Consider the following 14,737-nt stretch of genomic DNA (forward strand, 5'->3'; position numbering starts at 1 on the left):
CCACTATGCCTGGCTATTTTTTTTTATTTTTAGCAGAGACATGGTTTCACTATGTTGCCTAGACTGGTCTCAAATTCCTGATCTCGTGATCCACCTGCCTCGGTCTTTTTTATATTTTTTTGAGGTAGGGTCTCACTTTGTTGCCGAGGTTAGAGTGTAGCCGCTCAATCTTGACTCACTACAGTCTTGACCTCCTGGACTCAAGTGATCCTCCCACCTCAGCCTCCTGAGTAGCTGGGACTACAGGCACACGCCATCACACCTGGATAATTTTTGTATTCTTTTGTAGAGACTGGGGTCTTGCTGTATTGGTCAAGGCTAGTCTCAAACTCCTGAGCTCACGTTATCTGGGATTACAAGTGTGCACCACTGTGCCTGGAGCAGCTAAAATCTTTACATGGGATTCTCCCAGAGTTCCCTTCTATGTTGTTGGATACAGTAATTTGTACCGGCTTATCCCAAACTCTGGTAGACCCTATGGATGCTGCTCTACCATGTCACATTCCTTCAAAGCACATGGGACTCATCATACCTGCTGTGGTTTGGATGTGGTTTGTACTTGCCAAAATTTATGTTGAAGTTTGATCCCCAAAGTGGCAGTGCTGGGAGGTGGGTCCTAGTGGGAGGTGTTTGGACCATGGCAGTAGATCCCTCATGAATAGATTAATGTCCTCCCTTGTGGGTGAATGATTGTTCACTCTCCAAGGACTGGATTAGTTTCCAAGACAGCAGGTTGTTAAAAAGAGTCTGGCTTCCTTGAGCAAGGATGGCACACAAATTTGTGAAGCACTCCATATTAAAAAAAAAAAAAAAAAAGAGCTGGATGCAGTGGCTCACGCCTGTAATCCTGCACTTCGGGAGGCTGAGGCAGGTGGATCACCTGAGGTCAGGAGTTTGAGACCAGCCTGGCCAGCATGGTGAAACCCTGTCTCTACTAAAAATACAAAAATTTGCCAGATATGATGGTGCACGCCTGTAATCCCAGCGACTTGGGAGGCTGAGGCAGGAGAATCGCTGGAACCCAGGAGGCAGAGGTTGTAGTGAGCCAAGATTGCACCATTGCACTCCAGCCAGGGCAACAAGAGTGAAACTCCAACTCAAAAAAAAAGGAAAGAAAGGAAAAACAAGTCTGATCTCAGTGTTGTTTCCTCTCTTGTCATGTGATCTCCTGACCCACACCCGGTCCCCTTCCCATTCCCACCATGAGTGGAAGCAGCATGAAGTCCCCTCCATATGCAGCTGCCTAATCTTGGACTTTCCAGCTACAGAACTGTGGGCCAAATAAACCCCTTAAAAAAAAGAAGAAAAAACACAACTACCAGCTGCAGGTATTCCGTGACAGGAAAACAAAGATAATACGATAAACAGAAAACTAATCATTGGTTAAACTGCAAAAATAGCCATCAGATATAATTTGTAGTTTCGTTCTGGGAAGCAATAAACTTCTTTAACTTTAGTATTTTTTTTTTTTTTTTTACTTTGGCGACTGAAAATATTTAAATAGTTATATCGTTTTTTAAAAAAGACAATATAGGGCCAGGCACGGTGGCTCATGTTTGTAATCCCAGCACTTTGGGAGGCCGAGGCAGGTGGACCACTTGAGGTGAGGAGTTCGAATCCAGCCTGGCCAACAAGGTGAAACCCTGTTTCTACTAAAAATAAAAAAATTAGCCAGGTGTGGTGGCGGGCACCAGTAATTCCAGCTATTCAGGAGGCTGAAGCAAAAGAATCACTTGCACCCAGGAGGCGGGGCTTGTAGTGAGCCGAGATCACGTCACTGCACTCCAGCCTGGGTGACAGAATGAGACTCCATCTCGCCTCCTGAATAGCTGGAATTAGACAATACAACGGTGATCAATGAGACACATGTGCTTTATAAAAGAAATCTGGCTTGTAATTGCAGCCCAAGTAAGGAGTCCAAATTCCACTAAAGCATGTAAACCTTACTGCCAGAGATTACTTAACGGTGAATTGAAATCCAACGAGCTAGCAAAACTACACTGTAGTGTTGGAAGTCAGAATAGTTACCTTGGGGAGGGGTAATGATTGGGAAGTAGCACAAGAGAATCTTCTGGGGTGCTAGAAATGTTCTGTATCTTGAACTGTGTGACTACACAGATACACACATATAAATTCATCACACTGTACAGTTAAGATTTGTATACTTTATGTAAACTATATTTCAATAAAAAAGCAAAAAAACAAAACAAAGTAAATCACGAGGACCTGGAAAGCCTATTCCAGTCTAAATTTGCTGAGGTATACTTTCTAACTTGGGATATGATCTATACTGATGAATATTCCACATGCACTTATAAAGAATGTACAGTCAGATGTTGTTGGGCAGAGTGTTCCATGAATGTAAATTAGACCAAATTTGTTGATGGTGTTGTTTAGTTCTTCTATATCCTGTTGATTTTCTGTCTACTATTACTGAGAGAGGAATACTGAAGTCTCCACATATAATTGCAGAATTGTCAGTTTTCGTTTCTTGTATTGTGTGAAGCTCTGCTTCTAAGAGATATATACATGTAGGATGGCTGTGTCTTCTTCGTGAACTAACCTGTTATCATTATGTCATGTCTTTCTTTACCTTTGGTTATTTCTTTGCGCAGAAGAAAACTTTGATATTAATGTAGCTACTCCAATTTTCTTTCTTTTTTTTTTTTTTTTTTTGAGATAGAGTTTCACTCTTGTTGCCCAGGCTGGAGTGCATGGAGTGATTTTGGCTCACTGCAACCTCTGCCTCTCGAGTTCAAGCAATTCTCCTGCTTCAGCCTCCTGAGTAGCTAAGATTACAGGTTCCTGCTACCATGCCTGGCTACTTTTGTATTTTTAATAGAGACGGTGTTTCGCTATGTTGGCCAGGCTGGTCTTGAACACCTAAGTCAGGTGACCCACCTGCCTTGGCCTCCCAGTGTTGGGATTACAGGCGTGAGCCACCGCACCCGGCCACCACTCCAACTTTCTATTGATTAGTGTTTACATGGTGAATCTTCTTCCATCTTTTTACTTTCGGCCTACCTATATCATTATATTTGAACTTAATTTCTTACGGATAACATACAGTTGGTTCATCATTTTATACCCATCCTGACAACTTCTGTCTTTTAATTAACATATTTGAAACATTTGCATTTAACGTAACTATTTTATATTTGGATTTAGGTCTATCATTTTGTTTTCTGTCTGTTCTTTCCATTTTTCCTTCTTGTTTCCCCTTTTCTACTCTCCTATTGTTTCAACATTTTTTTGAAATGTCATTTTGATACATCTATCTCATTGTATAGTGGTTGCTCTAGGGAATACAATATATATATATATATATATGCAATTTTTCAAAATCTACTTAGCATCAACATTGTACCTCAAGAAAAATGTACAAAGGCATAGGGAACCTTACTCTCCCTTACTTATGTTATACTTGTCTTAGATACTACTGCATCTACATATGTTAAAACGTGATCAGTTATCATTTTTGTTTTTAACTGTCAAATGTATTTTAAAGAATAGGGGAAAAATCATCTATTGCATTTATTACCCAGGTATTTACTATTCTTCATTCCTGATGTACAAAGTTCCCTTCTGTCTAAAGAACTTCATTTAGCAATGACTTCAGAGCAGGTCAGCTGGCCATGAACCCTCTTAGTTTTCCTTCATCTGAGAATACTTTGATTTCGTCTTCTTTCTTGTTAGGTATTTTCACTGAGTAAGTAATTCTGGGTTGACAATTCTCTCAGCACTTTCTTTGATTTTATTTTATTTTTCAGATGAGACTCACTCTGTCGCCCAGGCTGGAGTGCAGTGGCATGACCTCAGCTCACTGCAGCCTCTGTCTCCTGGGTTCAAGTGATTCTCATGCCTCAATGCTCTGAGTAGCTGAGATTACAGGCATGGGCCACCACATCCAGCTAACTTTTGTATTTTTAGTAGGAATGGGGGTCTCGCCATGTTGGTCAGGGTGGTCTCAAACCCCTGACCTCAGGTGATTCACCTGCCTACGCCGCCCAAAGTGCTGGAATTACAGGTGTGAGCCACAGCGCCTGGCCTCTCAGCACTTTAAAAATGTGCTACTGTTGGCCAGGCATGGTGCCTCACACTTGTAATCCCAGCACTTTGGGATGTTGAGGCAGATGGATCATCTGAGGTCAGGAGTTCGAGACCAGCCTGGAAAACATAGTGAGACCTCATCTCTACTAAGAATACAAAAATTAGCCGAGCATGGTGGTGGGTGCCTGTAATCCCAGCTACTCAGGAGGCTGAAGCAGGAGAATCGTTTGAACCGGGAGGTGGAGGTTACAGTTAGCTGAGATCGTACCATTGCACTCTGGCCTGAGCAACAAGAGCGAAATTCCATCTCAAAAAAAAAAAAAAAAAAAAAAAATGCTACTTTTGTCCCGCCTCTATGGTTTCTGACATGGTTCAGCTGTGTCCTCACCCAAATCTCATCCTGATTTGCAGTTCCCATAATCCCCATCTGTTGTGGGAGGGATCATGTGGAGATAATTGAATCATGGGGGTGGTTTTATAAGGGGCTTCCCCCTTTGCTGGGCACTCATTCTCTCTCCTGCAGTCCTGTGAAGAGGTACCTTCCACCATGACTGTAAGTTTCCTGACGCCTCCTCAGCCATGTGGAACTGTGAGTCAATTAAACTTCTTTCCTTTATAAATTACACAGTCTTGGGTATTTCTTCATAGCAGCGTGAGAACGGGCTAATACAGTTTCTGATGAGAAATCTACAGTCATTCAAATCATTGTTCCTCTACTGGTAATATGTCATTTTTCTCTGGCTACGTTTAAGATTTTTATCTTTAGCAGTTTGACTACGATGCCTCTGTGCATGGATTTCTTGGATTTATTCTGTTGGGGTTCACTGCTGGATTCACAAGTCTTCCTTATAAGTGTCTGAAGTATGTGAGAGATTTCAGACATATTAAACTCATAAGTACAGTTCGAAAGATTATGTAATGGTTTTAAATGTTGGGGAATTAGATCAGTCAAATCTATGAGCTCAAAGAAAAGGAACAGCAGTAGTTCTAATTTTTATACAAAAAATATTAATACATGTGCAATGGTGACTCACGCCTGTAATTGCAGCACTTTGGGAGGCTGAGGCAGGTAGATCACCTGACGTCAGGAGTTCGAGACCAGCCTGGCTAACATGGTGAAACACCATCTCTACTAAAAATACAAAAATTAGACTGGGCTCAGTGGTTCATGCCTGTTATCCCAGCACTTTGGGAGGCCAAGGCAGGTGGATCACCTGAGGTCAGGAGTTCAAGACCAGCCTGGCCAACATAGTGAAACCCCATCTCTACTAAAAATATAAAAATTAGCCAAACATGGTGGCATGTACCTGTAGTTGCAGCTACTTGGGAGGCTGAAGCAGGAGAATTGCCTAAATCCAGGAGACAGAAGTTGCAGTGAGCCAAGATAGCACCACTATACTCCAGCCTAGGCAACAGAGTGAGACTCTGTCTCAAAAAAAAAAAAAAAGAAAAAAAGAAAACACACACACACACACACACATGCACACACAATTAGCTGGATGTGGTAACTGGAGCCTGTAATCCCAGCTGCTCCGGTGGCTGAGGCAGGAGAATTGCTTGAACCTGAGAGTCAAGAGGTTGCAGTGAGCCGAGATTGCGCTATTGCACTCCAGCCTGGGCAAAAAGAGTGAAACTCTGTCTCAAAAAAAAAAAACTAATACAGACCCTAGAGACAGTCTGCTCAAGTTCACACAGTGGTGCTGCCATTTACTACCTGCCAGTCTCAGGCAAGTCACCTACCCTCACTTCACCAGCTGCCTCCTTAGTAAATGAGAAAGATAAGGTTAACATCTGCCTCAGAGAGTTTTTGTGAGGATAAAATGAGTTAATAATTTAAAAAAATTTTTTTTAATTTTTTTAAAGAATAATGTCTGACACACAGGAAGGGCTGTATGTGTACCAACCATTTTTATTATTTTAAAATGAGCACAGAGGCTTAAGTTAGTGAAGTTTTAAATTAAAACGTTAATATATTGAATATTGATTAAAACACAAGTATTTGTAAGCACTTCTCTTAGATACAAAAGCTGTATCTTGGTCCGTAAAAGCCCCCTAACGACAGACAGTATAGAGTCCCATGTGGTGAAAGCCACAACTCAGTCAACTTTGAATCTTTTACAAAAGTGATGTACTCAATAAACTACAGATATTGACTAAATGTGTAAACTGCATTACGGTTTACCAATAGTTGGTGCCAGACACAACACAGTCAAATACCATCTCCACCAATATCTATACACAGAAATGCCTGAGTCCACAGCACTGCAGAAACAGACTTGTCAGGATCCCAATGCTACAGAAGAGATCTTATCTAAGAGGCGTATATTCTGGCAATTAGCCAATATTCATATAAATCCTTTCTTCATAATAACTTCAAGAGAAGAACCAGAGATTATTCAAACCAGTTAAGGTACTTTGAAAAACAGGTATATACTTGCTACTGTAAACACTTCGGGGAAACAAAATCTGCTTTTGTTTATTTTTGAAACATAGTCTCACTCTGTCACCCAGGCTGGAGTGCAGTGGTGTGATCTCGGCTCACTGCAAACTCCGCCTCCTGGGTTCAAGCGATTTGTTCTGCCTGGGACTACAGGCGCACACCACCATGCCCAGCTAATTTTTTGTACTTTTAGTAGAGACGAGGTTTCACCATATCGGCCAGGCTGATGTTGAACTCCTGACCTCGTGATCCACCTGCCTTGGGCTCCCAAAATGCTGGGATTACAGGCATGAGCCACTACGCCCGGCCAATATCTACTTTCAGAGTGTTCTAGTAAGTGTTAAACACTAAAATGTTCTCTCTTTTTTTTTTTTTGAGACAGTCTTGTTCTGTCGCCCAGGCAGCAGTGCAGTGGTACAATCTTGGCTCACTGCAACCTCCGCCTCCCAGGTTCAACCAATTCTTCTGTCTCAGCCTCCCAAGTAGCTGGGACTACAGGTGCATACCACCACACCTGGTCAATTTGTATATTTTTAGTAGAGACAGTGTTTCACCATACTAGTCAGGCTGGTCTCAAACTCTTGACCCCAGGTGATGTTCTCTTTTAAAGTGATATTAGGCCAGGTGTGGTGGCTTATGCCTATAATTCCAGCACTTTGGGAGGCCAAGGCAGGAGGACTGCTTGAGCCCAGGAATTCAAGACCAGCCTGGGCAACATGGCAAGAGCATGTCTCTACAAACAAAACAAAACAAAAATTGCTGGGTGCGGCAGCACATGCCTATGATCCTAGCTACTTGGGAGGCTGAAGCGGAAGGATCACTTGAGCCCAGGAGTCTGAGACTAAAATGAGCTGTGATTGTCCCACTGCACTCTAGCCTAGACAACAGAGCAAGACTGTCTCAAATAAATAAATACATACATAAAGAAAGTGATATTAGATTTTTGGAGGTAGAAAAAGGTTAAAAACACCAATGTTTTTAGTTCAATTCCACTTCAGTTAAAGATGGTTTTGAAGTATTGTTTGGGTGAGGTATTAAGGTCATATTCTGGCAAATCAGAAGTAAATTCTCTCATCCTAGAACACAAGCATGTTAACCATCAGCTGTGGCTCATGGCCACTCAGTGTAAAGCAAAGCAAGGCTCACCTCAAAGTTGTACTTCCTCATCTGGTTGAGGTTCCGGCAGTACAGATAGAGCATGCCGATGCTGCTGCCCACCGCGATGTAGTCACCGTTGGTGTCGAGGGCCGTGAGGTAGACCACGATGGAACGGAAACCCTTCTGGATCTTTGTTGGAATGGCATTGAGAAGATAGTACAACGGGCAGAACTCTCTGAATATAACAGGCTCAGATGTTGATGCCATGGCCAAGGTTCCCACAGATGATCTTCAGGCAGGAAAAGGAATGTTTATTTGTCATCTAGGGAAACCTAGGGGCTACAGAACAAAGCATTACAATCTTTTCAATGCCTAGTCATAAAAAGAAGTATGTTTAATAAACAGAAGTTCCCTAAACAGGGAACTTTTAGGCAGGTAAACATTATAGCCAGCGCTAAAGTAAACAGGTGTCATGAAGATTGCTTTTGAGCACTTTACCTCAAAATGCACTTCAGTATGTTCCGACCTCTATGATTTATGTTGTATTGAATGCCATGGAGGAGAGGAAAGAATACAAAAAACAGTTCTTACTCCCAAGTAGCTTCTGATCTAGACAGGGAGGCAGATGAATCAGTAAGAAGACACAAAAACACAAGAACAGGTATTGATCGATTTACAACCTATGCAACTTACGACCATTCAACTTTACGAACACAATCGCTAGCCACGACTGCTCCGCGTCTGGCAGCGCAAACGTTGCCCAGCTGGGCGTACGACAGTGCGGACCAGCTTCCGGCAGCACTACCATCTCTGCGTGCACCATTTCAACTGTTATCCCAGACTCGGTACAGCAATTTGTGTTTTGTGTCTTGGATATTTTATGGTATTTCTTACACCTGTATTTTGTATTTTTGTATGCACCTGTTTTTGTAATTTTGTATGTTTTGCAAATATTAAACCAGTTGTACTGGTAATGCAGTGTTTTACTTAAACCTGATGAATGTAAAAATAAGAAACAAAATTGTGTAGAGATGATACAAATGGCATAAAATGAACAAATAAAATTATGATATATAACAATAATGAAAGAAAATTATGATAAAATATGACCTAAAGATTTTTATAACATCATTTCACAGTACTGTACATATAGCCTACTCAACTTCCGACCAAATCGTGTTACAACTGGTCTGTCAGAACCAATCGTGGTCGTAAGTTGAGCACTAGCTGTAATGAGGTGACAATTTGTGGGTCTCCATGAGAAGAGAGAGAGATCAGTGTGGATTAGAGCGAGTGTAGACATGGCTTCACTGAACACATCCTGAACTATGAAGCCCACCAGGTTGGACAGGCTATGGAAAAGAGAAACAGGAAAGACGCTCATTAGTAGGAGAACAGTGAACCAATCTCAGTTGCTGTGTTAATGAGATGGTGCAAAACAAGCCCCCTGGCCTGGCTGGACAGCCTCCTCAGCGCTCAGAGTCCAGCCACACAGCAGCTCACTTTGTTCCACATGGAGACCCACCCCTTTGCACTTTGGCTTCAAAGCTTCACTTACCAAAGATATACAACCCTTCCATGCACGCCATCTTTCACAAAGTGCTCATTTACTCATTTAATCCTGACCCTACCTTATAAGGCAGGTAGGGTCATCAAGGCAGGTAAAATGAAGGTAAGGCAGGTAAGGCAGCATCATCCCCAACTTTTAGAAGAAGCCACTGAGGGCCACAGGGTCATGAGACTCACTCAAGACCAAACAGCCGAGACTTGACTCTAGGTCTTTTCCCTCCAAGTCCTAGGCTCTTGTCAACACCACGGTCACAGCTCTAACAGGCAGGTTGTAACAGTGCAGGTAGATGCTCTGTACCTGATTACACCTAGAAGGATGCTGTAGCTCTTCAGGTTCCATGGAGACTTCTAAGCTCCTCTCATAGAAACTTCTTCCATCATGGATGTATGGTCTCTATGAACTGTGGGTTTTCTATTTCTACACAGTGGACTGACCAACTTCCAGTCCCTCTTCTGATCAAATTCACCCAGCTTGTTCTCACCCAGCGGCCCTTGCATTGGCTATTCCCTCCACCTGGAATGTTCTTTCTCTACTGAGCTCTTCTTCCTTCCTACTATGCAGGTCTCTATCCAACTGTGCCCTTTTTCATGAGGCCGTACTTGACTGCTCCTCCCTTTGCTGAGCTCTCTCTCTGTCACCTCCTCATTGTACTTTCTCTACACAGCCCCTTTCTTCATTTTTTTTGGAGGCAGAGTGTCATTCTGTGACCCAGGCTGGAGAGAAGTGGCAAGATCACGGCTCACTGAAACCTTGAGGTTTCACTCCTGGGCTCAAGTGAACCTCCTGCCTCCACCTCCCACATAGCTGGCATACAGGCATATACCACCATGACTGGCTAATTTTTAAATTTTTTGTAGAGATGGGGTCTCGCTATGTTGCCCAGGCTGGTCTCAATCATGGCTCACTACAGCCTTAAGCTCCTGGGCTCCAGGAATCCCCCTGTCTCAGCCCCCCAAAGTGCATGGATTATAGGCATGAGCCACCATGCCCAGCCTATCCACACATCCCCTTTCTTTTCTCCGACTGGGTATCTGCCCGCCTGCCACTCTGCCACACACACACTGGTCTGTAAGGCCCATAATAGCAGAGCCCATATCTGCCTCACTCACCCCTCTTCCCCCTGCACTGAGAAAAGGCCTAGGCACATCAGAAGCATTCTGCAAGTATTTGTTGAATAAATGAATGAATCATGAAATAGGAAAATGTGGCCTGGAAACACTGGCTTGTGTCTGTAATTCTAGTGCTTTGGGAGGCCAAGGTGGGAGAACTGCTTGAGACGAGCCTGAGCAACACAGCAAGACTCCTGCCTTTACAAAAAATATTTTTTAAAATTAGTCAGGCATGGTGCTGCATGCCTGTAGTCCTAGCTATTCATGAGGCTGAGGTGGGAGGATCACGTTTTTAAAATAAGTATTTCATTTTATAAAATAGAGAGGGTTTCACTATGTTACCTAGGCTAGTCTCCAACTCTTGGGCTCAAGTGATCCTTCCTCCTCGGCTTCCCAAATTGCTGGGATTACAGGTACTGTATGAGCCACTGTGCTCAGCCAGGAAGATCACTTGAGCCTAGGAATTTGAGGTTGCAGTGAGCTATATGATTGTGTCACTGCACTCTAGCCTGACTGGTAGAGTAAGTAAGGCACTGGCTCTTAAATGAATAAATTTAAAAAAAGGAAATTTTCAAGGAAGAAATGGAAGAACAAAGACTGTGCTTTCTGGGATCATTTCTATAGTTCATTACTAGAGAAGTTTCTCTGAATGTGCGGAGCAAAACAAAAAATATTCAATATAAAACTCTACTAATAGAATGGAAGAGTAGCAAAATATCTTTTCTTCCATATGACCCCAATTCAACGCTGGAATAATTCCCTAAATCTGTATAGAATATCCACTTTTCCAAGCATTTTTAGATTCCTATTTCATCTGATAGTACAATAGCCAATACAGTGAAGTAGGCGGGCAGAATATATCCATGTAGAGAACTTTCTTACAGGTAAGTCCATAACAATACTATTAATAACTGCATTCCTCTGTGATACTTAAGAACCCAATCCACCCTCTTCTGCAGTTAACAATAATGGGAATAGCTAATGTTTTTACAGATGCTCCTCAACTTACAATGGGGTTGCATCCCAGTAAAACCATCATAAGCTGAAAATATAAGTCAAAATGCACTTAATACACCTAACCTGCCGAATGTCATAGCTTAGCCTAGCCTAACTTAAATGTGCTTAGAATGCTTACATTAGCCTACAGCTGGGCAAAATCATCTAACCAAAGCCTATGTTATCATAAGGTGGTGAATATCTCATGTAATTGATCTAATACCATGTTGAAAGTGAAAAACAGAATGGTTGTATGGTTACTTCAAACACGGTTTCTACTAAATGGTATCGTTTTCGCTCAACCTTAAAGTCAAAAAACAGTAAGTTGAAACTTTTTTTTTTTAAAGACAAACTCTCGCTCTGTCACCCAGGCTGGAGTGCAAGGGTGCTATCTTGGCTCACTGCAACCTCTGCCTCCCTGGTTCAAGCGATTCTCCTACCTCAGCCGCCTGAGTAGTTGGGATTACAGGCATGCACTGCCACACCTGGCTAATTTTTGTATTTTTAGTAGAGATGGGGTTTCACCATTTTGGCCAGGATGGTCTTGATCTCCTGATCTCATGATCCGCGTGCCTTGGCCTCCCAGAGTGCTGGAATTACAGGTGTGAGGCACTGCGCCCAGCTAGTTGAAGCTCTGTAAGTTGAAAATCATCTGTACTTAATACAAACTGTTCTTAGCACACAAACCCATTAAATCCTCACCAAAAAGGGGGAAAAGAAAACAAAACCAAACCATAAAGTCGGCATCATAGTTACTTCTGTTTGTTTTTTTTTCCTGCAATCCCCAAACATTAGACATGCATGTAACCTCTGTTTCATGGATGCAGAAACTTCCTTCCAAGGCACAGAAATAGTAAAGGCTTTGTTTCCTTAAAGAGTGTGTACAGGCCAGGTGCGGTGGCTCATCTCAGCTTCCCAAAGAGCTGGGATCACACGGGTGAGCCACCACGTCCAGCCTTGCTGGGATTACAGGTGTGAACCACCACACCTGACCTCAAAACTTTGTTAATATAGGAAAGTACAAAGAGGGCTGGGTGCAGTGGGTCACACCTGCAATCCCAGCACTTTGGGAGGCCAAGGCGGTGGATCACTTGAGGCCAGAAATTTGAGACCAGCCTGGGAAACACAGCAAAATCCTGATTCTACAAAAAATACAAAAATTAGCCAGGTGTGGTGGTGCACAGGGAATTGTTTGTGCCCAGGAGATCAAGGCTGTAGTGAGCTGACTATATCACTGTACTCTAGCCTGGGTGACAGAATGAGACCCTGTCTCAAAATAAAAGGACAAAGAAGTAAAGAAAAGTCACAATCTCATCACACTGAGATATACCATATACATAGATAGCCACAGATATACATAAATAAACACATATGCACACAAAGACTTTTTCACTTAATAAACCATCAGTACTTTCCATGTCATTAAACAGTCCCCTAGAATGTGATTTTTAGCGACTATACAGAAAAACTCCAGAGGACACACTGTACGTTGATTTTTTTTTTTAATGCACTGCCAAACTGCCTTGCAGAATGTTCATATCAATGTAAGCCTCACACATGTTTTTCCAAAGGACATCTAGAGGCCAGTAAGCCATAGCCTACAGATGAGTCAGGAAAGCCACGTCTGGGGGCCAGGCACACAGGAAGGCCCCAGTAGCCACAAGAGAATCCACGCTATTTCCCTATCTGGGGGCCTCTGGCACCAGGCTAGCCTGTCCTTCACCCACCATTCAGATAGGAAGAGCAGGCTGAGGCCATCTCCCAGCAAAACTGTCCTCCTGACAGAAGGAGCGTCCAGGGATGGGCTAAGGAAGAGGCGCAGAGCTGCCGTCTCACTGTCCTGTGCTAGGTTTGGGAAAAACAATTTAGACTCAACAATCAATTCTGCTAAGACTTTCTGCTCCTCCTCGTCAGCCAATTTTCACCTAAGTCCATGTTCCACCCAACCCACCCCCGGGTCTCAGACCCACAGCCACAGAACTGACCCTCTTTCCACCAAGGAAGAACTGCACAGAATGGCTAATGATACTAAAGGGAAAAAGATCTGAGTCCAAATCCCAAGGCTCCTAAAACTACCTGTGGCACCCTGGAAAAATGACTTAACCTCTCTAGATCTCCATTTACCATCTGAAAGAGGATTAGTAAAACTTACCTCTTAGCTATAAACACAGAGTAAATGAACAATGTCTAAAACACTTATCTGTATATCTTGTATCTTCTACCCGCTGCTTGGGCCATGCTGTCCAAGCCAGAAAAGAGGCATCATCCCCAATCCCTCCTCCTCTCCATGTCCCCAATTCTCCATTCAGTACATCTCCCACACACCCCAATGTCTCACCCCTAGCTTGGGCCACCACTACCTCTCACCTGTAGCTCACCCTGGTGCCCAGCTCATCTGCCTGCCTCTTACTCCCCCTCATCCACGTGGCAAACAGAAGGATTCTCCTGATGTGCAAAGCTGATGTCACCACTCCCTTGCTTAACACTCAGCATTGGCCCCATCCTCCTCCTGCTAAAGCCCAGGTGTCGCTGGCTTACAAGAACCTTGGTGATCTGGACTCTGCCACTGCAGGATCTTTCACTTGTCCTCCAGCCACTGAACTGCTCCTAGTTACAACAGGCCTGGCCTCTCACATCCTGGCCTTCACACCTACTCCCTGTCTCTGGAAGCCACTTTTGTATCTGCTTTATCTGATGAGCTCTCCTAGGAAGTAAGGGGAAGTACTAAGCTCTTCACCAATAAGTGTTGGCTAATGTATTTCCTCCTTTAAAAATCTTATTCCTGGCCAGATGCAGTGGCTCACATCCCAGCAATTTGGGAGGCCGAGGTAAGTGGAACATCTGAGGTCAGGAGTTCGAGACCAGCATGACCAACATGGTGAAACACTGCCTCTACTAAAATATAAAAATTAGCTGGATGTGGTGGCAGGCACTTGTAGTCCCAGCTATTCAGGAGGCTGAGGCAGGAGAATTGCTTCAACCCAGGAGGCCAAGGTTGCAGTGAACCGAGATCGAGTAATTGCGCTCCAGCCTGGGCAACAAGAGCGAAACTCTGTTTCAAAAAAAAAAAAGTTATTTCTCAGCCAGGCACAGTGGTTCACACCTGTAATCTCAGCACTTTGAGAGGCTGAGATGGGCAGATCACTTGAGCCCCAGGGGTTTGACACCAGCTTGGGAAACATGACGAAACCCTGTCTCTACAAAAAATACAAAAAATTAGCCAGGTGTGGTGGTGCGTGCCTGTAGTCCCAGCTACTTGGAGGCATGAGAATTGATTGAGCCCAGAGGATCGACTGAATCTGGAGGATCCATTGAGCCTGGGAGATCGAGGCTGCAGTGAGCCATGATGGAGCCACTGTACTCCAGCCTGGGCGACACAGCAAGATCCCATCCTAAATCAATCAATCAATAAAATTTTTTTTTTTTTTTTGAGACGGAGTTTCGCTCTTGTTACCCAGGCTGGAGTGCAATGGC

At 43.4% G+C, this 14,737-nt stretch overlaps 1 protein-coding gene and 1 pseudogene across 1 annotated transcript in view; one reads left to right on the forward strand and one right to left on the reverse strand.

Moving 5' to 3' along the window:
* Positions 1-14,737, reverse strand: part of TECPR2 (tectonin beta-propeller repeat containing 2) — a 98,317-nt gene that overhangs the window by 79,671 nt on the left and 3,909 nt on the right. Inside the window, exon 2 of the mRNA XM_032287328.1 lies at positions 7,637-7,927. Coding sequence (XP_032143219.1) covers positions 7,637-7,855 — 219 coding nt within the window. The 5' untranslated portion in view covers positions 7,856-7,927. The remainder of the gene's footprint in view (positions 1-7,636; positions 7,928-14,737) is intronic.
* LOC116558119 lies at positions 10,861-10,942 on the forward strand (annotated as a pseudogene).

Source organism: Sapajus apella, unplaced genomic scaffold (assembly GCF_009761245.1).
Source record: "Sapajus apella isolate SASKATOON/1434 unplaced genomic scaffold, GSC_monkey_1.0 scaffold20, whole genome shotgun sequence".
Lineage (NCBI taxonomy): Eukaryota > Metazoa > Chordata > Mammalia > Primates > Cebidae > Sapajus > Sapajus apella.